The sequence below is a fragment of the Lynx canadensis genome, chromosome C1, assembly GCF_007474595.2.
Source record: "Lynx canadensis isolate LIC74 chromosome C1, mLynCan4.pri.v2, whole genome shotgun sequence".
NCBI lineage: Eukaryota > Metazoa > Chordata > Mammalia > Carnivora > Felidae > Lynx > Lynx canadensis.
Window position 1 is genome coordinate 41,061,370 of NC_044310.1, and position 25,705 is coordinate 41,087,074.

At 39.2% G+C, this 25,705-nt stretch overlaps 1 protein-coding gene across 5 annotated transcripts in view; it reads left to right on the top strand.

The window, feature by feature from the left end:
• The first annotated feature begins 4,957 nt into the window (after positions 1-4,957).
• The window catches only part of OSBPL9 (oxysterol binding protein like 9), a 200,663-nt gene continuing 179,915 nt past the window's right edge, over positions 4,958-25,705 (top strand). For all 5 annotated transcript variants that reach the window (XM_030324176.2, XM_030324180.2, XM_030324177.2 and 2 more), the window contains exon 1: positions 4,958-5,087. In XM_030324176.2, coding sequence (XP_030180036.1) covers positions 4,977-5,087 — 111 coding nt within the window. In that variant the 5' untranslated portion in view covers positions 4,958-4,976. The remainder of the gene's footprint in view (positions 5,088-25,705) is intronic.

The following is a 25,705-nucleotide window of genomic DNA, read 5'->3' on the forward strand; positions in this document are numbered from 1 at the left end:
TGGGCATTAGCTCCAATTCGGTGGTGATTTTAGCTCCTAGCTTTCTTCTTTTACACCTGTCCTGTCATTATTCTGGATGACCTCAACATATCCTTGGACAACACTTTACAACTCTTTTGCTTCTCCATTCCTGGACTTCCACATCCACAATGTGCTCCTCTCCCTGACCTTAATTGTCCATGCCTGTCTTCATACCTCAGTCTTTGCCCTCATCAGTAACTGTTTTCCTTCCAAAATCTTGACTTCAGGTGTCCACCTGAAGTTTTCATGACCACTTCTTACCCTTCAAGGTCATCTACTCCCACTCCAGCTCTTCCTTCACCTTAATAAGATTCGCAAGCCATTATTCTTTCCCCTCTTGTTCTTACTTCCTTTCTTACCCAAACTCGGTTTCATAGTCCAAAATTATAATCACACCTTTGGGTATCATTGTGAACTTAATTGTCCTTCTCTCCCTTTATCCAGCTTGCTTGGTTAATCTAGCTCTCTATACACTCTGAGCTTACTCCTGAACATCCTGATATTGCTGAAGAAAAGCCAGTATCTGGTCTGTTGACTGGTTTCATTTTAAATTTGTGACCATGAGCCCTAAATGGGCATGCAATACTGCCCAAGCAATCTTATTCCACTTTTATTGATTTCTCATTCTCTAAAATGACTCTTTCAAACTTTCCCCTCCACTTTTGTGCCATGTTTCTTTGGAAAAAATTCTAAGAAGTAGTATTCATTGAGTGCTTAGTATCTACCGGGTATTTTTTTTAAATAAATATTTCTTTTTTTTAAGTTTATTAATTTTTGAGAGAGAGAGAGAGAGAGAGAGAGAGAGACAGACAGACAGACAGAGAGAGCATGAGCAGGGGAGGGGAAAAGAGAGAGGAAGACACAAAATCTGAAGCAGGGTCCAGGCTCTGAGCTGTCAGCAGAGAGCCCGATGCAGGGCTTGAACCCACAAACCATGAGATCATGACCTGAGCCAAAGTCGGATGCTTAACCAACTGAGCCACCCAGGTGCCCCTTTAACAGGTATTGTTTTAAGCTCTTTCCATTTATGAGCTCATTTAATCCCCCAAACAACCTACTATTATTTTTCACATATTAAAGATGGAGAAACTGAAGCACAGAGAAGTTAGAAAACTTGCCTAAGGCCATATGGCTACTAGGTGATGGGTCTGAGGACTCAAATTCAGGTACTGTGGCACCAGAGTCTACATTCTTAACCACTAAGCTTTGAGCCTTTTCTTAACTAAAAGCAGATAAAAACTCATTCATCTCTCTACCATCAAACTATCAAACCATAGTATTTGAATTCATAGTCTCTGTTCTCTCTTGTGATTATGGATGAAGTATCCCTGCTCCTGGTTTCACTGGTGAATTTCACCCAACATTCTAGGAAGAATTGATTCCAATCTTCTCAAACTCTTCCAAAAAATTGAAGAAGAAGGCACCTTCCAAACTAATTTTATGAGGCCAGCATTGTCCTGATACAGACAAGGATGTTGCAAGAAAACTACAGGCCAATATTCCTCATTAATATAGTTGTGAGCATTTTCAACAAAATGCTAGCAAATCAAATTCAACAGCACATTAAACGAACCATACGCCACAATCAAGTGAGATTCACCTCTTGGATGCAAAGATGGTTCAACATATACAAATCAAAAAATGTGACCCATCACATTAATAGAGTGAAAGGTAAAAATTATATGGTCATCTCAATAGGTACAGAAAAAGCATCTGACAAAGTTCAACATTCATTCAAGATAGAAACCCTCAACAAATTGGATATAGAAGGAGTGTACCTCAACAGAATAAAGGCCATATATAACAAATCCATATTTCATTGGGGAAAGGTTGAAAACTTTCACTCTAAGATCAGGAACAAAACAAGAGTACCCATTCTCACCACTCCTATTCACCTTATTTAGACAGAGCAACCAGGTAAGAAAAAGAAATAAAATGTATCCAGATTAGAAGGGAAGAGGTCAAATTGTTTCTGTTTGCAGATCACATGATTTTACATATAGAAAATTCTAAAGATTTCACTAAAAAATCTGAGATCTAATCCATGAATTCAGTAAAGTTGCAGGATACAAAATCAATATACAAAAATCAGTACCATTTCTACATGCTAACACTGAATTATTTGAAAAGGAAATAAAGAAGACAATCCCACTTACAATAGCACCAAAAGCAATAAAATACTTAAGAATAAATCTAACCAAGGAGGTGAAAGATCATACACTGAAAACTATAAGACATTAATGTAAGAAATTGAAGAATACACAAATAAATGGAAAGATGTCCTGTGTTCATGGATTGGAAGAATTAATGTTGTTAAAATGTTCATACTATCCAAAATAAACTGTGGATTCAATGCAATCCCTGTCAAGATTCCAATGGCATTTTCTACAGATAGAAAAAATCTTAAAATTTGTTTGGAACTACAAAAGACCCTGAATAGCCAAAGCAATCTTGAGAAAGAAGAACAAAGCTGGAGATATCACATTTCCTAATTTCAAACTATATTACAAAGCTATAGTAATCACAACATTATGATACTGGCATAAAAACAGATATATAGACCAAAGAAACAGAATCGAAAGCTCAGAAATAACCCAATGCATGTACATATATAGTCAACTAACACACATGCATTTTTTAATCTGGAGAATGCCCATTGGAGTTGCCCCTTTATTTTATTTTTTATTGAGCATAATTAACAGAGTGTTATATTAGTTTCAGATATACAATATAATGATTCAACAGTTCTATACATTTCTCAGTGCTTATTAAAATAAGTGTATTCTTAATCCCCTTTATCTATTTCACCTGTCCTTCCACCCATCTCCCCTCTAGCTACCACCAGTTTGTTGTTGTTGTTGTCATCTCTTTTTTTCTTTGTTTTGTTTCTTAGATTCCACATATGAGTGAAATCATATGGTATTTGTGCTTCCCTAACTGACTTATTTCACTAAGAATTATACCCTTTAGGTCCACCCATGTTGTACAGTCAACTAATATTTGACAGAGGAGCCTAGAATACTCACTGGAGAAAAGATAGTCTCTTCAATAAATGGCGTTGGGAAAATTGGATATTCACATGCAAAATAATGAAATTAGACCCCTCACAAAAATTAACCCAAAATTAATTAAAGACTTAATTGTAAGACCTGAAACCATAAAACTCCTAGAAGAAAATTTCTTGACATTGGTCTTGGTAATGATTTTTGTATATGATACCTACAGCATAAGCAACAAAAGCAAAAACAAACAAGTGAGACTATGTCAAATTAAAAGGCAACCAAATGTTAAAACTTCCAGTTATAGGATAAATAAGTTCTGTGGATGTAATGTACAGCATGGTGACTATAGTTATTTGAAAGTTACTAAGAGAATAGATCTTAAAAGTTTGCATCACAAGAAAAAAATTGTGTGGTGAAGTGACAGATATTAACTAAACATAGTATAGTAATCATTTCAAGATATATATATATATATAGTTATGTATATAATCATGTATATATATGTAAATAATTATGTTGTACACCTTAAGCTTACACAATGTTATATCAGTTACATCTCAATAAAATGGGAAAAAAGATAACAAAGAGATTAAGCATGATTAATTTAGTCTAGATTTGCACCCAATTTTGTTTAGCTAGCAAATAGGTTCTCTGTTTAGCTTCCTCAGTGATATTCTTTTCCCTAGAGTTTGTGTTATCAGCAAAGAGAAGGGATTCATAAACACAGTACCTGAATAAAGATACTTTGTAAGTTCAGAAAAATGAAAAAAATAAAAGACAAAGAAAACCTCTCCCTTGACCTCATAACTAATTCTAGCTAATGCCCCACTTCTCAGCTCCCTTTTTAGTTCTTTCTCTCATATTTTCATGGCTGGCTCTTAACCTTCACAACTCAATTTAAATGGCATGTCTGGATCCCCTACCCCAAATATAAAGGAGCCACCCACTGGATTCCTGTTACGTCAATTCAAATTCTCTGCAAGATGTCTTTTTTTTTTTTTCCTAAGTCAGCATTAGATATTTTTCTTGTTTACTTGTTAAGTTACTATTTGCTTTTCATCACTGATTTTAAGCTTTTAGAAAGCAAGGAACTTGTTTGGCTCCTTCACTGTTGCATTCCCAGGACCCCGAACAGTGCCTAATATAGCAGGACAATATTTTCATTGTCTTTATAGGCTCTAAGTGATCTACCCTTACTTTTCTGACCTTGTCTCCTACTACTTTCTTCTTAGCTCACTGTTCCACTCACAGTGAACTTGCTGTTCCTTCAACACGCCAGGCTAGTGGTGTTTGCACTTGTTATTCCTTCCCTTGGAAGGCTCTTCCCCCAGCCTTCCTCTTTCACATTCTTTAGGTCTTTGCTCAAAAGTTAGCTTCTCATTCAAGCCTTCTCTATTTGAGAATTTAAAATTGCATCTCCTAACTCTCTGCCTCTTTCCTTGCTTAATTTTTCTCTATAGCACTTACCAGTGTTTAATATACTACATAATTTACTATTTATTTTATTGCCTGTTCACCTCTACCCCTCATGAAGTCTCTGTTGAATCCTCAAAGCCTAAAAGAGTATCTAGCACAAAACAGCAAATATTTCTTAAATGAATGGATTTGTGAAATTAATGTATAAATGAATATCAGATGTGAAATCCTTGGGACGTGTAAGATATCATAATGGGTAATAAAATTATTTATGTCAACAAACAGTCTTAGCGGTATTCAGGCTTATACTTCTCGCATCCCTGGCACCGAGTCCTGCACACAATAGGCGCCCCAAAAAAGCTTGTTTGAAGTTGATAGCCGGGGGTGTAGGTGGGCAGTTTACGACGACAAGCACCAGCTGGCCCCGCCCCGGCCCCGCCTGGCCCCTCCCCTTCCCGCGGCGGCCCCGCCCCCGCATGGTGAATTCCTTATAGGCGAGTGACGTCAGGCCGTTTGTTGTCATTGGCGGCTCCCAAGATGGCGTCTATCATGGAAGGGCCGCTGAGTAAATGGACTAATGTGATGAAGGGCTGGCAGTACCGTTGGTTTGTGCTGGACTACAATGCAGGGCTGCTCTCCTATTACACGGTGAGACCTCGGGGGGCAAAGCTCCGAGTGCCTCGGCGGTCGCTATCTCTGAGGGGGGACGGGCTTTTTGGTAGCCGGGTAAAGGTTGCTAAACTGGGGGTGCCGCCGTACGAGAGGGTTCCCTCGTGGGGGAAGGTTTTACGTCCAGGATAGCCAATGAGGGTGAAGAAGATGCTGGCGCAGCCAATAAACTGGCAGTGGCTGTCTGATTTATGGGTTAGGGGCGAGCCGCGTTCCTTTTTTAGGGTCTGGTATTAATCTGTGGTGGGATCCAGCGCAGATATAGATGAGTGAGGGTGATCGTAGCCATGATTTAAAGTGTCAGGTCGCGCAGTCCACGAGGTTCTCCCCCACATTGTCATGAACTTGACATTGGCCCCTCCAGGGCCTGTAGACGGCCGCGCCCCTTAGCTTCCTTCCAGGGATTAAAGAGCTCTGCCTTCTCGGAGCAGCGGCCAGACAAGCTTAGCCAGGTCCCAAGGTAACTGGCTCTCCCGCAACCCGAAGCCGAAATCCCTCCTGTCTGCCCAAACTGAGTGTTTCTTTCATGGGATGCACTCTTCTATTCTGCGAGAGGCGAGCCTAACCGACACCTTAACTTTTGAAGCCAAGGACTTCCAACACAGGAGCCTCTTGTTAACGAAGAGAATGGCTAGTGCGGTGTGTCCTGAAAGTTGTACTCTGGGGAGGGCTGAGTTCAGGGCTTCACTGTCGTTAAACGCGGATCAGTGCCCATGGGCAAGTGCACGAATTGCCACGAATCTGTCTATCCCTTCTACACCTACAGCATTAGAAACGGAAGGTGGGTGGTATTAGAGAAATTACTTCCAAAGTTACTGTCTTTGAATGGTGTATAGTTAATAATAGCCAATGAAAGGGAGGAAACCACTTAAAAGGACAAAATAGAATCCTTTGAAATCTTCAGAAAATAATAAAAGAAAAAATATCATTATAGAGGAAGGGTTAATGTGAGAAGTGGGGACATTAGTATTTATTTTTCATTTAAAAATATTTATTGAACTCCCACTATATATTAATTATTACTGCTTTGGACTAGGTGTGTGTGCACACACGTGGATATTCACCATTTTTTTTCCTCTGGAGCTTATATTCTAGTTTAGTGATTCCCTTAATTCATTTTACTCACAGTAACTATGCAAGGTAGGTATTTTACAGTTCTGGAATCTGAGGCTCCAGGCTTTTAAGTTATTTGCTCAAGATCACAAAGCTAGCAGTAAGTGGTGTAATCAGGATTACAAATTTCTTGGCTTTCTGACTGTTTTCACTGCACTTCACTTTCACCTCAGGGAGGAGGAAAGTGCAAGCTGTAAGTTACTAAAGGCAAGTCTGCAGAAGTAAAAAAAAATATAACTTTCAGCATCCTTTAACTATCAACTTCCTTGCTCTATATACTTTTTTAAAGGGAGAAAAAGACCAAACCTGAATGAGATTTAAACCCATCATTCAAGATTATCTTTAGGTAGCCATGAAAGTGAGGCAACTGAACATTATATACTGAAAATTCTGGGATAATGAAATCCCATGGCTTAGATGCATGTAAAGTAATGTTGGGTTTCAGTAGATGTGATAATCAGAAAATCTCATGGACCTTTCTAGCCTATTCAAGGTAATTTCAATAAGTGGCACTATGGAATTAAGTTAACTCTACAAATCCTTTTGTATTGGTCTAAATTCTAGGGCTGTACTGGAGCCCTAGCTAGGGTTCTTAGGAACTCTTAGCCCAGACAGAACCTTCCTTCTTCCTGTTTTTCTTCCTTTAATGTATCCTTTACTGCCTCCCTGCCCTTTTAGTTTTTGAATACCTTGATAGATCCTTGCCTTACTGGCTAAACACACTTTTCTTTTTTTCCATATACTCCCCTGCCTGCCACTTAATTTCTCCCTTCTGAGACCACACTCTATAAAACATCATCATTGCCAGCTGAAGGAGGTATCATATTTCTTACTAATAGATATTTTAGAAGGCTCCCCCCCCCTTTTCTAGTTCTTTGGTGTTAAAACATTTGCTTGTAGAGAAACAGCAGAGAAGTATAAAGTAAAGTGATCTTGTGAAAATAAAATGATACCTAATCCCAAATTAGAGGAGGTCCAGCAAAGATGGGAAGAGGATAGGTAATCACTTAAAGACTAAGTAGGAGACACGTTGAATGTTGTCAATGACTTCTATACACTTGGACATTGTTTTTGTACATTAGGATTTGGGAAGATTAGAAGGTACAGTTTAGTGCATGTGGCTGATAACTTGGAGCTGCATCTTCCAGGAAGAGTATCTGAATTAGTTACATAGCCTTTTAAGCAGAGTGATAAATAGCAAGTCACTCTGTTCCTTGTTTCCAGAATCATTTAGGCTCTGGTCCGGCTCTATGGTTGGAGATCTGTTCCAAGGTGGCCATGAAAACCCTGAACTAAAGTAGATTGGCATTGGTTTAGAGTTGTCCTGTACTGAAAATTGATTATTGGGATAATCTCAGTGTTGGGTTAGAGTCACTGGGATTGCCATGGACTGAATAGATTTACCTAAACTTCACCTCAGTCTGAATCTTTTTCTCTGGGCCTGGGTCTAGACCTAGACCTATTGTTCTCTGGGAATGGATGGTCTTTTTACTTTACCTTTCTTTTATTTTCATAATCTGTGAATTTTCTGTTTTTGAAGAAGAACTTCATATAGTGCTGCTCTGTCCAATACAGGAACAGAGAAACTGATTATCTCTTTTAGGAAAGTAGATTTAGGCAGTCCTTTCAGCTCTAGTTCAGTATCTTAATTATTAGAAACAATATAATGTAGTTCATTCCGTAAGCAATTAATAGGGATTGTATTATATATGATGGAGATACAGAAGGTGAGAGAGTCCTTCTACCTAGAAACTTACAATCCAGCAGCAGACACCTAAACATAATTTCAAAAAAATATGATAAATTTCAAAACAATATGATAAATTCTACAATGGAAATAAGAATAGAGTGCTGTGGGAACATTGCCTAGAAAAGGTGAGGGAGACATTTGAGCTGAGATTTACAGGATAAAGGAAGAAAAGAAGAAGGGCGTTTCAGGCAAGGGGAAATATGCACAAAATGGGAAACTTGAGAACATAAAGGTGCATTAAGAAGACACTGAGAATTTCTGAGCAGCTCTAGTGTAAAGATGTGTAAGGGAGATAACAGGAGATTGAGTGCAGAAGGCATTTGGAGCCATAGATCAGGCCTGGAGATGTAGATCTGTAAAATTATAGCATATAAATTATTATTATGTATTTTTATTGGATGAGATACCCAGAAAGGGCTAAGGTATAAATTTGGGAACACTGTGAACAGCCAACAATTTATGTGAATCATGATCACAAAAGAAGCTGAGAAAGGAAGAAAAATTGAGGGAGTTATAGATAAGTGAGGAGTTGGAAGGTTAGAAAGTGAAAGTCATGTCTTTTGTGAATTTATCATATGTTTATTGAGAACCTACTGTGTGCCAGGCAGTATGCTAGGCAGAGGCGTTAAAATGGTAAATAAAATGGAAATAATCCATGGTTTCATGATACATAGAATCTACTGGGGGATACAGCAAGTGAGAGCTATGATAGGGGACATAGGATGTTTGGGGGCTATGTAGGTAGGTTGCTTGACTCAGTCTTGAAGGGTTAGAAAAGGTTTGCTGTGACCTGAATGAGTAGAGGCTAGCCATGTGAGCAGAGAGAGAGAACTGCTTGAGATGGAATAAATGTTTTTGGAGCAGACAAGAGTAAGGAGTTTGAGAGTTCTAGAGTTTGGTCTGTGAGATGGACAGCAGTGACATGAGCTGGAGAGGGAGGCAGGGGCTAGATAATGAAATGCTTTGTTAGCCTTCATGGTAAACCATGCTAAGGATTTTGGACTTTACCCCCAGGGCAGTGGAAAGTCATTTAAGTGTTGTGAGCACTTTTTATTACAGAAAAACTTTTATTATAGGGGCACCTGGGTGGCTCAGTCGGTTAAGCATCTGGCTTCAGCTCAGGTCATGATCTCACGGTTCACGGATTTGAGCCCCACGTCGTGCTCTGCACTGACAGCTCAGAGCCTGGAGCCTGCTTCAGATTCTGTGTCTCCTTCTCTCTCTGCACCTCACCCTCTTGTGCTCTGTCTCTCTCTGTCTCTCAAAAATAAATGTTAAAAAAATTTAAAAAAATACATGAAAGATGATAGTAAAATGGATTCCTGTCATCCAGCATGTACAGTTATCAACATATGGCCAATTTAGTTTTGTTAATATTTCCACCACCCTTTCTTCCCCATTGGATTATTTTATTTTATTTTATTTAATATTTTAGAGAGAGAGAGAGAGCCTACGAGTGGGGGAGAGGGGCAGAGGGAGAGAGAGAATCTTAAGCAGGCTTCATGCTCCCACAACCCTGGGATCATAATCTGAGCTGAAATGAAGAATCAACCGTGCAACCAACTGAGCCACCCCAGGCGCCCCCACCCCCCATTGGATTATTTTAAAGTAGATCCCAGATAGACTGTATGTCATTTCATTTGTGAATATTTTATTTATTTATTTATTTATTTATTTATTAAAAAACCTTTTTTTTTTTTTAATTTTTTAATGTTTTTTATTTATTTTTGAGACAGAGAGAGACAGAGCATGAACTGGGGAGGGACAGAGAGAGAGGGAGACACAGAATCGGAAGCAGGCTCCAGGCTCTGAGCCATCAGCCCAGAGCCCGACGTGGGGCTCGAACTCACGGACTGCGAGATCGTGACCTGAGCCGAAGTCCGACGCTCAACCGACTGAGCCACCCAGGCGCCCCCATTTGTGAATATTTTAGATGTACTACTAAAAGTTAAGGTCTCTCTCTTTTAAAAAAATGTTATCACAATAGCATTATTAAAACTGAATAATACTAACATGTGCCTGGGTGGCTCAGTTGGTTAAGCCTTTCTTTCATCTCAGGTCATGACCTCACGGTTTGTGAGTTTGAGCCCTGAGTTGGGCTCTGCACTGACAAGTGTGGAGCCTGCTTGGGACTCTCTCTTTCTCCCTCTCTCTCTGCCCCTCCGCCATTCTCTTTCAAAATAAATAAACATTAAAAAAGCCAAAATAGGGGCGCCTGGGTGGCTCAGTCGGTTGAGCGTCCGACTTCGGCTCAGGTCACGATCTCACAGTTGGTGAGTTCGAGCCCCGCGTCGGGCTCTGTGCTGACAGCTCAGAGCCTGGAGCCTGCTTCACATTCCGTGTCTCCCTCTCTCTCTGCCCCTTCCCTGCTCATGCTGTGTCTCTCTCTGTCTCAAAAATAAATAAACATGGGGCGCCTGGGTGGCGCAGTCAGTTAAGCGTCCGACTTCAGCCAGGTCATGATCTCGCGGTCCGGGAGTTCGAGCCCCGCGTCAGGCTCTGGGCTGATGGCTCAGAGCCTGGAGCCTGTTTCCGATTCTGTGTCTCCTTCTCTCTCTGCCCCTCCCCTGTTCATGCTCTGTCTCTCTCTGTCCCAAAAATAAATAAACGTTGAAAAAAAAATAAATAAACATTAAAAAAATTTTTTTTAAAAAGCCAAAATAATAATTTACTAATATCAGATATCCAGTCATGTTCAATTTCCTTGGTTGTCTCAAGCATCTCTCCCTCACCAGTAGGTTTGAGTCAGGATTCTGAATAAGATCCACACATAAAATTGCATCTCTCTTTTAGTTTATAGGTCCTCCTTCCCTCTTTTTTTTCTTTGCCACTTATTTGTTGAAGAAACCAGATAATTTATTCTGTAGAGTTTTCTACATTCTGGATTTCACTGGCAATGATCTGTGGTATGTTTAAACATGTTCCTTTGTTGTCTGTATTTCCTGTAATACAGGAACTGTATAAACTGATAATTAGAGCTAGAAGCTTAATCAGATCCATTTTTTTTTCTTTTGGGTGAGAATTCTTCATAGGTGGAACATATTATATCAAGTGGCACATGATGTCTGATTGTCTTTATGATTTTAAAATTGGTCAGTAGGGGGGTGCCTGGGTGGCTCAGTCAGTTAAGCATCTGACTTCTGCCCAGGTCATGATCTCACTGCTCATGAGTTGGAGCCCCACGTTGGACTCTGTGCTGACCAGCTCACAGCTTGGAGCCTGCTTCAGATTCTGTCTCCATCTCTCTGCCCCTCCCCAGCTCGTGCTCTGTCTCTTTCTCTTTCTCTCTCAAATATAAATAAACAAAATTGATCAGTAGGTATAGGTGAAATTTGTATTTTTTAAAGAATACTGTCATTACAGAGAAATAATCGGGTCATATTGACAGGACTTAGTGATTGGATGTGAACAAAATTGCAGGAGTTGTCTGATGAAATCCAAGTTTTTGGTTTCACATGGATGAATGATGATAGGGAAGACAAACAGGTTCGGGGAAAGATTGCTTTAGGGCATGTTGAAATTGACGTAAAGATGTCCAATAGTATGGAATTTAGGAAAAAATCTGGGTTACAGATCTATATTAGCTTTATACATGGAGAATTGAGAGAGTGAGTGAGAATAATTAAATAGGATGCTGAGAGACACCATTGGATTAGTTCTCTATTGCTTTGTAACAAATTACCCCAAAACTTAGCAATTTAAACTAACAAATATTATCATAGTTTCTGTGGCCCAGTACTTTGGGAGTGACTTAGCTGTGTGGCTCTGGCTCAGGGTCTCAAGAAGTTGCAGTCAAGACGTTGGCTGGGATTGTAGTCCTGTGAATGGCTTGATGGGAGCTGGAGGATCTGCTTCCAGGATGACTCACTCTCACATCAGTTGGCAGAAGGCCTCAGTCCTTACTGGCTGTTAGAAGGTGGCCTCAGTTCGTCACCAGTTAGCCTCTCCAGACTAGACTAGTGTCATCATGACAGGCTTTATGGTTTCACTCAGAGGGAATGATCAAAGTAAAAGCAACAAGGAACTGCAGTGCCTTTTATGTCTTAGTCTGAGAATTCTGCCTTATTTTATTCATTAGAAATGAATCCTACAGTTTAGCTCACACTCATGGGATGGGAATTACAGGCATGGGGAGGGCAATTAGGCTCTACCTTTTGAAATGAGTGTCAAAGAATTTGTGGCCAGATTTAAAAAAAGTTATTTTTTAATGTTTATTTTTGAGAGAGAGAGAGAGAGAGACAGAATGCAAGTGGGGGGTGGGGGCAGAGAGAGAGGGAGACACAGAATCTGAAGCAGGCTCCAAGCTCTGAGCTGTCAGCACAGAGCCTGACGCAGAGCTTGAACCCACAAACCGTGAGATCATGACCTGAGCCAAAGTCGGCTGCTTACCCGACTGAACCACCCAGGTGCCCCTGTGGACAGATAATTTTAAGTCACAATCACATTCAAGGGATTGGCAGAGAAAAAAAAAAAACTGTAATAGGAAAGTGACAAGGGACAGCTAGAGATACAAGAAAAATCAGAACACTGGCAGTCAAAGTGGGAATCGTGAGTTGGCTTAAATGTGGTTGAGAGGATTGAATAGGTGAAGTCTAAAAATATCCATTGAATTGATCAATTTGGACATACAGATGCCCTTAGTGAGAGCAGTTTCTGTGGGGTGGTAGTTGTGGAAGGAAGGCCGATTGGAGTGGTTTAAAGAGTAAATAAGGTATAAGAAATAGAAAAAGTGAGTGCACATTATTCAAGATACTTCATTTTGAAAGAGGCAGAGAGGAATATGGAATTGAGGGGGAGGGCTTCTACGATAGGGGTTGCTTAAATGTTGTGGAGACAGGAATCAAGATCCATATTAAAAATGAGGGTACAGTGAGGACTTAAGGAGTATAGTAAAGCTTTAAATCAGTGGCCTTGGGACCTGGAAAAAGGAATAGCTAGAGACACATTAACGGTTAATCAGATTGTTTGAGAAACTAGTTGGGATTATAAAATATAATTTGTTTCATCATTACCCCAAAATGTTTAACTCTCTTTCTTGATTTGCATTGTTTTTATAACATTTTGGAGAGAAAGTTAGAAACAATGAATTAGTAAGTTACCAGAGCCACCCAAGGTATTATTTGCAAAAAGAATCATTAGAAAAATCATGTGTTCTTTGCTATTACTTGCTGCCTGGAAGAGACTCATAATGATTTTGCATTTCAGAACCACTGGTAGTTGAAACACATTCAAGTGTTATTCGGCAGTCCTTAGCATTGTTTTGGAGGATGATCAAAATTTTGAAAAGCTTAAGAATATGTGTTTTTCCTGCAAAGATGTAGAAGAGGTAGTGTCAGATTCTCCTAGGAAGATACCAGCACCACTCCCATCAAACAAAAGTGAATTTATACTTTTCTAAATAAACTGTTCTTGACAGTTTTTATTAAGCTTAAATGGTATGTATTAGAAATCCAAAACTAATAAAGTAGCTTTTGAATTGTAAAAGGAACAAGGGACGCCTGGGTGGCTCAGTGGTTAAATGTCTGACTCTTGGTTTCAGCTCGGGTCATGATCTCATGGTTCATGGGTTCTAGCCCCATGTCAAAGTCTGTACTGACAGTACAGAACCTGCTTGGGATTCTCTCTCTGCCCCTATCCTGCTGGCTCTCTCTCTCTCTCAAAAGAGATAAACTTAAAACAATAGTAAAATAAATAAAAGGAACAGAACAAAAATTGTATTTAATCTAAATGTCCTGAAAAGAAAACAAAGAAAGCTCATAAAATGGTAAGTGGTATCAGTGTGAAGAAGTATATGGAAATTTTATATCTTTTGCTTTCTTGAATACTCTACTCAGCCTTGATTTTTTTCCCTGTTTTAATACCCTTGAAACTTGCTCATTTAATTCTTTGGGGATTTAATCATTTCACATTTGTTATCATTAGCTAGTTGTATCTAGAGTACATTCTTTATCTGTACAAGTTTGTAAACTCTTCAATGGCAGTACTGAGCATTGCAATCTTCAAGCCTTACACTGTGGCACATTGTTGTTGTAGTGAATGTAATGTCCAGGGCCCTTAAAACTTGGCTTAGAGATGAGATTCAGAAGGCTGTTTTGGAATTGTTTTTTACACAGCCTTGTAAATTTTGCAGGTTGTACTAATAGCAAATATGTACGTTTTCATGCTTTATGTAAAGCCTTGTATCAACAACAGTGGCTTTTGTTTAATTATCTAGAGCCTGTAGAAATGTGTGGATCTTGTGCTTAGTTTGTTCCATCAGACAAGCAGTCAGCTCTTGCTTCTGTTGTAAGCAGTTTTGTTGATGGTAATAATTTGTGGAAGGACAGAAAATAGAGTTGTTCTCAAACATGCCACTCCTGTATGTGGCAATTGTGATAGGGTTAGATTTTCAAATAATTACATAATTCCAATCAAAGGTAGAACAGTACACAAGTGATTTAGATTAATAATTTAATTCCTTTTCTTGCTTATAGAGAAAGGCAAACAAAAGGCCAGTCCACTTATTTATTTTCCTTCTCACTTTATCATGAAGGATTCTCTTCATAGACTAGTTCCTTAAAAAAAGGGAATTTACTTTTTTTTTTTTTTTTTTTGCAAAAGTTAAGTTTACAAGGTACATGGAATCATACAAATGGAATTATATTCAAGGGAAGTGTTTTGAGGTATTCATAATTTTTTTAATTTCCCATTCACATGACAATGTTAAGATTATTATGAAAGTTGATTTTGTTTCCTGGAGTTTTATTCACATTAAGCCTTCATGCTAAGATTGTCTACTCATTTCATTTCTTGCATTTTATTTTAGCATTACTGCTATAGCACAGGTGGGTGGATAAAATATTGGGTGAATATTTGCTTTGTCACTCTGCCAGATGTCTCTACATTCTCTCAACCCTTCTCTTTCCTCCATTATTCAGAGAAGGTCCCATGCTTCTGAGACAATGGAATACATTTAGTGGGAATACTTTCAACATCGTGTACCCATGTAACTACCTTGTTACTATACCTGCTTTCCTGCCAACCCTTGCCTGCATCTGTCCCCATCTGAGTGGAAGAGGTAATCCTTGGGTGTTCTGATTTCAATCTGCTCACAAATTTTCATAGGACCTCAGTCTGTAGATTTTCTCCTTCATCTGCTTTTTCTCTACTCCCTTTCTCTCATGTAACTTCAACTTCCTTTTTATGTATGGACTTTTGTGATTTCTCTTTTTTCTTTTTCTAAGTTTATTTATTTATTTTTTAATTTACATTTTTTTTTTTTTAGTGTTTATTCATTTTTTGAGAGAGTGAGAGTGGGGAGGGGCAGATAGAGAGGGAGACACTGAATCCAAAGCAGGCTCCAGGCTCTGTGCTGACATCTCAGAGCCCAATGTAGGGCCCAAACCCACCAACAGGGAGATCATGACCTGAGCCAAAGTCGGGTGCTTAACTGATTGAGCTACCCAGGCGCTCCAGTTTATTTATTTATTTGAGAGAGAGTGAGTACTAGCACAGGGAGAGGGAGAGGGAGAGGGAGAGGGAGAGGGAGAGGGAGAGGGAGAGGGAGAGAGAGAGAGAGAGAGAGAGAGAGAATCCCAAGCAGTCTCTGTGCTGTCAGTACAGTGCTTGTGTATTGAGATTGAGTGGCCTCAATCTCATGAATCATGAGATTATGCATGACCTGAGCCAAAATCAAGAGTCAGACACGTAAGCCACTGAAGCCACCCAGGGCTGCTTTTGTGGTTTATTTTTTAAGAATATTTATTTTGCAATACGACAATTAAACATCTTTGTTGTTGGGGTGCCTGGGTGGCTCAGTGGGTTAAGCATTCGACTTCGGCTCAGGTCATGATCTCAAGGTGCAAGTTCAAGCCCTGTCTGTATCTGGCTCTGTGCTGACAGCTCAGAGCCTGGATCCTGCTTCAGATTCTGTGTCTCCCTCTTTCTCTGTCCCTCCCCCATGCGTTCTCTCGCATGTGTTCTCTCTCTCTCAAAAATAAATAAATGTTAAAAACATAAAAAAATCTGTGTTGTAACAATTTCATGTGGAAATTTTGAGTAAATCTTTGGGTTGCCTGTTGCTTTTTGTTCTGTGTGTGGTGTGTGTGTGTGTGTGTGTGTGTGTGTGTGTGTGTAACAGTTTTACTGGGGTAGTAACTCACATACCATCTATTTGAAGGATACAGGTACATGGTTTTTAACATATTCATAGAATTGTGTAACCATTTCCACAGTCAATTTTAGAAAATTTTCATCACTCCCTAAATAAACACTGTTTCCATTATATTCATACCAGTATTTCACCCAGCATAGGCAACCACTAATCTACTTTTGGTCTCTATAGATTTGCCTATTTTGTACATTTCCTTTACTAGAATCCTATTATAAAACTATTCCTTAAATAATTCTAACATGGCTTCTTTCATTTAGTTTTCAAGATTCATCTATATTATAGCACATATCAGTACTTTTTACTGCTGAATAGTCTGTTGTATGAGTATTACACAATTGTATTTATCCATTCATCAGTTAATAGATATTTGAGTTGTTTCCACTTTATTTGGCTACTGTGATTAATGCTACTATGAACATTTGTATACATAAGTTTTGGTGTGGACATATGTTTACATTTCTCTTAGATATATAAGAGTGGAATTGCTAGGCCATATGATGACTCTATGTTTAACCTTATGAGGAATTGCCAGTCTGTTTTTTAAAGCAGCGACACCATTTTACATTCCCACCAGAGGTATAAGGGTTCCAATTTCTCTATATCCTTGCCAATATTGTCATTATCTGTCATTTTGGTTATAGCCATCCTAAGTGGGTGTAAAGTAGTATATTATTAAGGTTTTCATTTGTGTTTCTCTGATGGCTATTGATGTTGAACATCTTTTCATATGCTGATTGACCATTTGTATATCTTTTCTAGAGGAATATCTATTCAGATCCTTTGCTAATTTTTAGATTGTGTTACTTGTCTTTTTTATTAAGTTGTAAGACTTTTTTTTTTATGTATTCTAGATACAAGTCCCTTATTACATACATGATTTACAAATATTTTCTTCTTTTTTTTTTCTTGATGGCATTCTCTGAAGCACAAAATTTTTAAATTTGATTATGTCTAATTTAACTTTAACTTTTGTTACTTGTGCTTTTGGTGACAAGAAACCATTGCTTAGAGGTGCCTGGCTTGCTCCGTTGGTAGAGCACAACTCTCAATCTCAGGGTTGAGTTGAAGCCCCACGTTGGGTGCGGAGCCTACCTAAAAAAAACCCAAAAAAACCAAACCCGTTGCTTAATCTAAGGTCACAAAGGTTTATACTTGTGTTCTTCTAAGAGTTTTATAGTTTAAGCTCTTATGTTTAGGTCTTTGATTCATTTTGAATTAATTTTTGTATATGGTGTCAGCTAAGGTTCATATTCTTTTTCTTAGATTTTATATTCTTTTTAATTTTTTTATTCTTTTGTGTATGGATATCCAGTTATAATAACACCAATTATTGAAAAGACTTTTTTTTTCTTGTCACCGTGTTGAAAATCAATTGACCATAAGCATGCAGTTTTATTTCTGAACTCACAGTTCTACTCCATCTATCTTTATGTCTGTCCTTATATCAGTGTCACACTGTTTCAATTATTATAGCTTTGGGTTTTTTTTAATTTTTAAAAAGTTTACTTATTTTTTTTGAGAGAGAGGGTATGCACCCATGAACAGAGGAGGGGCAGAGAGAGAGGAAGAGAGAGTGAATCCCAAGTAGGCTCCACACTGTCAGCACGGAGACCGACTCGGGGCTTGAAACCACAAACTGTGAGATCATGATCTGAGTTGAAATCAAGAGTTGGATACTTAGTTAACTGAACCACCCAGGTGACTCTCAATTGTTATTTATAGCTTTGTAATAAGTTTTGAAATTGGGAAGTATGACTTTCAGCTTTTTTTTTTTTTTAAGATTGTTTTGTCTGTTTTGGGTTCTTGAAATTTCCATCTGAACTTTAGGACCTACTGACTTTTTTATTAACAAATTGACATGGTCATATTTCTCTCAAGTAGAAAAATGTCTCTTCTAATGCTGTGTCTCCCTGGAAATACATCCTAACCTCTCAAACCTGTGGAAAGTTTCTACGTTGTATCTCTTTAAACATCTTATATTTACTCTGCAGCGGTCTTTACCTCCAGATTTTACTGAAAATCCTAGCAAAGGTCTCCAGTGATAGCTTTGTTGCTAAACCCAATAGGTACTTCTTCACACTTAATTTTTTTTTAATTGTCAAGAAAATTTTAATATAATTCATTAACAAATGCAAAATTATAAATCACATGATTTTATTATATGATAACATTGACATTTTTTATATAAAATTTATTGTCAAATTGGTTTCCACACAACACCCAGTGTTCATCTCAACAGGTGTCCTCTTCAATGCCCATCATCCACTTTCCCCTCCCTCCCACCCCCATCAACCTTCAGTTTGTTCTCAGTATTTAAAAGTCTCTTATGGTTTTTTACCTCCTTCCCTCTCTGTAACTTCCCCCCCCCCTTCCTCCCCCTGGTCTTCTGTTGAGTTTCTTAGGATCGACATATGAATGAAAACATATGGTATCTGTCTTTCTCTGCCTAACTTATTTCACTTAGCATAACACTCTCCAGTTCCATCACATTGCTACAAATGGCCAGGTTTCACTCTTCTTCATTGCCAAGTAGGATTCCATTGTGTATATAAACCACAATTTCTTTATCCATTCATCAGTTGATGAACATTTAGGCTCTTTCCATTATTTGGCTATTGTTGAGAGTGCTGCTATAAACATTGGGGTACAAGTGCCCCTATGCATTGGTACTCCTGTATCCCTTGGGTAAATTCCTAGCAGTGCTATTGCTGGGTCATAGGGTAGGTCTATTTTTAATTTTTTGAGGAACCTCCACACTGTTTTCCAGAGCAGCTACACCAGTTTGCATTCCCACCAACAGCGCAAGAGGGTTCCCATTTCTCCACATCCTCTCCAGCATCTATAGTCTCCTGATTTATTCATTTTAGCCACTCTGACTGGAGTGAGGTGGTATCTCAGTGTGGTTGTGATTTGTATTTCCCTGATGAGGAGTGACGTTGAGCATGTTTTCATGTACCTGTTGGCCATCTAGATGTCTTCTTTAGAGAAGTGTCTATTCATGTCTTCTGCCCATTTCTTCACTGGATTATTTGTTTTTTGGGTGTGGAGTCTGGTGAGTTCTTTATAGATTTTGGATACTAGCCCTTTATCCAGTATGTCATTTGCAAATATCTTTTCCCATTCCATCGGTTGCCTTTTACTTTTGTTGATTGTTTCCTTTGCAGTGCAGAAGCTTTTTATCTTGATGAGGTCCCAATAGTTCATTTTTGCTTTTAATTTCCTTACCTTTGGGGATGTGTCAAGTAAGAAATTGCTGTGGCTGAGGTCAGAGAGGTTTTTTCCTGCTTTCTCCTCTAGGGTTTTGATGGTTTCCTGTCTCACATGCAGGTCCTTCTTCCATTTTGAGTTTATCTTTGCGAATGGTGTAGGAAAGTGGTCTAGTTTCATCCTTCTGCATGTTGCTGTCCAGTTCTCCCAACACCATTTGTTAAAGGGACTGTCTTTTTCCCATCGGATATTCTTTCCTGCTTTGTCAAAGATGAGTTGGCCATACTTTTGTGGGTCCAATTCTGGGGTCTCTATTCTATTCCATTGGTCTATGTGTCTGTTTTTGTGCCAATACCATGCTGTCTTGATGATTACAGCTTTGTAGTAGAGGCTAAAGTCTGGAATTGTGATGCCTCCCGCTTTGGTTTTCTTCTTCAATATTACTTTAGCTATTCGGGGTCTTTTGTGGTTCTATACAAATTTCAGGATTGCTTGTTCTAGCTTCGAGAAGAATGCTGGTGCAATTTTGATTGGGATTGCCTTGAATGTGTAGATAGCTTTGAGTAGTGTTGACATTTTAACAGTATTCTTCCAGTCCACAAGCACAGAATGTTTTTCCATTTCTTTGTATCTTCGTCAGTTTCTTTCATAAGCTTTCTATAGTTTTCAGCATACAGATCTTTTACATCTTTGGTTAGGTTTATTCCTAGGTATTTTATGATTCTTGGTGCAATTGCGAATGGGATCAGTTTATTTGTCTTTCTCTTGCTTCATTATTAGCGTATAAGAATGCAACTGATTTCTGTACATTAATTTTGTATCCTGTGACTTTGCTGAATTCATGTATCAGTTCAAGCAGACTTTTGGTGGAGTCTGTCGGGTTTTCCATGTATAGTATCATGTCATCTGCAAAAAGTGAAAGCTTGACTTCATGTTTGCCAATTTTGATGTCTTTGATTTCCTTTGGTTGTCTGATTGCTGATGCTAGAACTTCCAACACTATGTTAAACAACAGCGGTGAGAGTGGACATCCCTGTGATGTTCCTGATCTCAGGGGGAAAGCTCTCAGTTTTTCCCCATTGAGGAGGATATTAGCTGTGGGCTTTTCATAAATGGCTTTTATGATGTTTAAGTATGTTCCTTCTATCCTGACTTTCTTGAGGGTTTTTATTAAGAAAGGATGCTGAATATTGTCAGATGCTTTTTCTGCATCGATTGACAGGATCATATGGTTCTTACCTTTTCTTTTATTAATGTGATGTATCACATTGATTGATTTGTGAATGTTGAACCAGCCCTGAAGCCCCAGAATGAGTCCCACTTGATCATGGTGAATAATTCTTTTTATATGCTGTTGAATTCAATTTGCTAGTATCTTGTTGAGAATTTTTGCATCCATATTCATCAGGGATATTGACTTGTATTTCTCTTTTTTTTTTTTTTTTTTTTTTTTTGTGGGTCTCTGTCTGGTTTAGGAATCAAAGTAATTCTGGCTTCATAGAATGAGTCTGGAAATTTTCCTTCCCTTTCTATTTCTTGGAACAGCTTGAGAAGGATAGGTATTATCTCTGCTTTAAATGTCTGGTAGAATTCCCCAGGGAAGCCATCTGGTCCTGGACTCTTATTTGTTGGGAGATTTTTGATAATTGATTCAATTTCTTTACTGGTTATGGGTCTGTTCAAGTTTTCTATTTCTTCCTGTTTGAGTTTTGGAAGAGTGTGGGTGTTTAGGAATTTGTCCATTTCTTCCAGGTTGTCCAGTTTGGTGGCATATAATTTTTCATAGTATTCCCTGATAATTGCTTGTATTTCTGAGGGGTTGGTTGTAATAATTACATTTTCATTTGTGATTTTATCTATTTGGATCATCTCCCTTTTCTTTTTGAGAAGCCTGGCTAGAGGTTTGTCAATTTTGTTAATTTTTTCAAAAAACAAACTCTTGGTTTCATTGATCTGCTCTACTGTTTTTTTAGATTCTTCTATATTATTTATTTCTGCTCTGATGTTTATTATTTCTCTTCTGCTGGGTTTGGGGTGTCTTTGCTGTTCTGCTTCTAGTTCCTTTAGGTGTGCTGTTAGATTTTGTATTTGGGATTTTTCTTGTTTCTTGAGATAGGCCTGGATTGCAATGTATTTTCCTCTCAGGACTGCCTTCACTGCATCCCAAAATGTTTGGATTATTGTATTTTCATTTGCATTTGTCTCCATATATTTTTTAATTTCTTCTCTAATTGCCTGGTTGACCCATTGATTCTTTAGTAGAGTGTTCTTTAACCTCCATGCTTTTGGAGGTTTTCCAGACATTTTCCTGTGGTTGATTTCAAGTTTCATAGTGTTGTGGTCTGAAAGTGTACATGGTATGATCTCAGTTCTTTTATACTTATTAGGGGCTGTTTTGTGGCCAATATGTGATCTATCTTGGAGAATGTTCCATGTGCACTTGAGAAGAAAGTATATTCTGTTGCTTTGGGATGCAGAGTTCTAAATATATGTCAAGTCCATCTGATCCAACATATCATTCAGGGCCCTTGTTTCTTTGTTTATTCTCTGTCTAAATGTTCTATCCATTGCTTTAAGTGGAGTTTTAAAGTCTTCTGCAATTACCACATTCTTATCAATAAGGTTGCTTACGTTTGTGATTAATTGTTTTATATATTTGGGAGCTTCTGAATTCGGTGCATAGACATTTATTATTGTTAGCTCTTCCTGATGGATAGACCCTATAATTATTATATAATGCCTTTCTTCATCTCATGTTACAGCCTTTAATGTAAAGTCTAGTTTGTCTGATATAAGTATGGCTACTCCAGCTTTCTTTTGACTTCCAGTAGCATGGTAGATACTTCACTGTCCCCTCAATTTCAATCTGAAGGTGTCCTCCTCAGGTCTAAAATGAGTCTCTTGTAGACAGTAAATAGATGGGTCTTGTTTTTTTATCCATTCTGATACCCTTGTCTTTCGGTTGAGCATTTAGTCCATTTACATTCAGTGCTATTATGGAAAGATATGTGTTTAGAGTTATTGTGATATCTGTAGGTTTCATGCTTGTAGTGGTGTCTCTGGTACTTTGTGGTCCTTGCAAAATTTCACTCAGAGTCCCCCTTAGGATCTCTTGTAGGGCTGGTTTAGGGGTGATGAATTCCTTCAGTTTTTGTTTGTTTGGGAAAACCTTTATCTCACCTTCTATTCTGAATGACAGACTTGCTGGGTAAAGGATTCTTGGCTGCATATTTTTTTTGTTCATCACATTTAAGATTTCCTGCCATTCCTTTCTGGTCTGCCAAGTTTCAGTAGATAGGTCTGCTGCTACCCTTATGTGTCTACCTTTGTATGTTAAGGCTCATTTATCCCTAGCTGCTTTCAGAATTATCTCTTTATCCTTGTATTTTGCCAGTTTCACTATGATATGTCGTGTCGAAGATCGAGTCAAGTTACGTCTGAAGGGAGTTCTCTGTGCTTCTTGGATTTCGATGCCTGTTTCCTTCCCCAGATCAGGGAAGTTCTCAGCTATGATTTGTTTAAGTACAGCTTCAGCCCCTTTCTCTCTCTCTTCTTCTTCTGGAATTCCTGTGATACAGATATTGTTCCGTTTGATTGCATCACTTAGTTCTCTAATTCTCCCCTTGTACTCCTGGATTTTTTTATCTCTTTCTCTCAGCTTCCTCTTTTTCCATAACTTTATCCTCTTATTCACCTATTCTCTCCTCTGCCTCTTCAATCCGTGGTATAGCTGCCTCCGTTTTATTTTGCACCTCATTTATAGCATTTTTTAATTCATCATGACTAGTTTTTAGTCCCTTGATCTCTGTAGCAATAGATTCTCTGCTGTCCTCTATGCTTTTTTCAAGACCAGTGATTAATTTTATGACTATTATTCTAAATTCTTGTTCTGTTATATTGCCTAAATCGGTTTTGATCAATTTGTTAGCTGTTGCTACTTCCTGGAATACCTTTTGAGGAGAATTCTTCTGGTTCATCATTTTGGCAGTTTTCTGTCCCTTATCTATTTTAAAAGCTTGTTGTGTGCTCTGCACCTGTGAGCATTGCTATATTAAAGGAGGGTCATACATTGTCCAGAGCCTGGCCCTTCAGGAGGTGTTTTTTCGGGGTTGTTACTTGCTCTCTGTTGTTGTGACTTTGGTTATTTTATTACCCTACTCATAGTAATATTTCGGACCCTCCACCAGATGTGCTTTGATTTGTTCCTTGGAGTAGCCCTGTAAAGGAAAACAAGTAGACAAACAGGAGACAAAAACATACAAACATACAAGCCAATAACACAAACAAATAAACAAAAACCTAAAGACTAAAAACAAAAACCCAAAAACACAGACTACAAGTAAAGAAGAGGGTGGAGGTGGTGCTGATGAAAGAGCACATACAAAGAGAGAAATGACGGTGGGGGGGGGGGGAGAAAAAATAAACATTGATTAGGCAGAGACTAAACGGCTCAATCCAGAGAGAGAGAAAGGAAAATAAAGAAGGAGGCTGGGAAAACTAAACGAAGATAAAGTTACCCAGACTGAGAAACTATATGGCTTATTTCAGAGAGAGAAAAAGGAGTGTAAAGAAGGAGGTGTAGAACATTTATCAAGACAATGGATTAAATATGTTTGTTTAGATAGACCAATAACCAGAGTAACCAGCCTAGGAGAGGGAAGAGATAAGGGGGAGAAATTGGGGGGGGGGGGGACAGTATATCTAAATATCCAGAATTGACCTAGAGTTAATCCAGGCAATGCTGTATCACTTGTTGGTAGTAGATGTCTGCAGGGTCTGTGCTGCTCGGGTAGATATGCAGTTATCCATTGCAAAGGGGCCTGGTTTGGCTTTATCTGGACCCACCTCCACTATGGGCCCCTGGAGTGATCCCTGAGGCCCCACCTTGGTGGTGGTGGGGAAATGGTGATCCCCCAGTCTCTTCTCCACGGAGAGCCATACCGGTGGACTCAGTTTTGAGTCGTCCTCACTGTGCCGTGGGTGCAGACAGGGCGGTCCTTCTTACTCCAACTCCCCTGACCCTGTGCTTGGCCAGGATTCAAAGTCCCGCTCTGTGCACTCCGGCACTGGGGAAGCGCCTCTCTGTGCTGCCGGATATGTGGTCCCGGCTGGCTTTGTCTGTGCCTCCGCACTTCAGGGAGGGCAGCCTTCTCCTACTTCAGCCTGAAAGCCGCCGTCCTCCCCGGCCCAAGCCCCAGGGATGGTGGACGCAGGCAGGCTTTGTCTTCTACCATAGCACTCCAGAGAGACGGCTGCCTTTTTCTCCTGCAGACTGTGCCCTCTGCCCAGCCACTGCGTCCCCAGGGGTGGCGGATGCAGGCAGGTTCTGTACTATCGCTCAGCCCTCCAGGGAGGGAACCACTTTCTCCAACTGTGGACTGAGCCTCTGACCCAGGGCTGGCTCCCCTCCTCCCCAGGTGCACAAACAGGGAGCCAGCCCCAGTCCAAAGAAAGACCCACAGTTAGAGATTGGATCCCTCTCAGTCTCAGTCTGAGGTCTTTCTCCTGTCTAGATATGGTCCTGCACTTTCCTGCATTTCCCTAGCCGCTCTTTCTTTTCCCTTTGTCTCTCTGCAGAAGGGGGGGGGGGTCCCTCCCCCTGTGCCCACGCAGCCTTTTTTTGGTTTTAATTTCCCTCAGTTCACAGTTACCCACCTATCTTTTCTTCCAGCTTTCCCATTTTCTTCCTAGTAGATTCAGTCTCTTTTCCTCCCAGGCTCTGGTGTTCAAAGTCCTTTGGCTTCTACACTTCTTTGAGAGACATGGGAAGTATGGATTCTGCCTACTTCTCCCTTCACACTTAATTTTAATAGCTCTGTCTCTGCAGAGTTTGGCAACATAATTTCTTTCTTTCTTTCTCTTTCTTTTTTCGAGAGAGAGATAGTGCGAGCCACGAGCCACGGAGGGGCAGAGAGAGAGAGCGGAGGGGCAGAGAGAGAGAGAGAGAGGGAGACACAGAATCTGAAACAGGCTCCAGGCTCAGAGCTTTCAGCACAGAGCCGGATATGGGGCTCGAACTCCTGAACTGTGAGATCATGACCTGAGCTGAAGTCGGACGCTTAAGCGACTGAGCCACGCAGGTGCCCCTAATTCCTATTTTTTTTTAAAGCTTTAAAACAACAGTTTTATTATTCTAAAAATAGATGACACTTTAATTAAAAAAAAAAATTGAAACAGTATGGAAAAGTATATACAATAGAAGGAAGAAAAGTTCCATCTGAAATTCCTCTGTGTTTTGAAGAGTAACTTTTCCTAAAAACAGTTCATGCTTAAATATACATGTATGTATATTTTACATAATTAGATCATTTTATACATGATATTATACAACTTACATTTTAGTAAAATTTTTGTATATAGTTTAGTATTGCATTT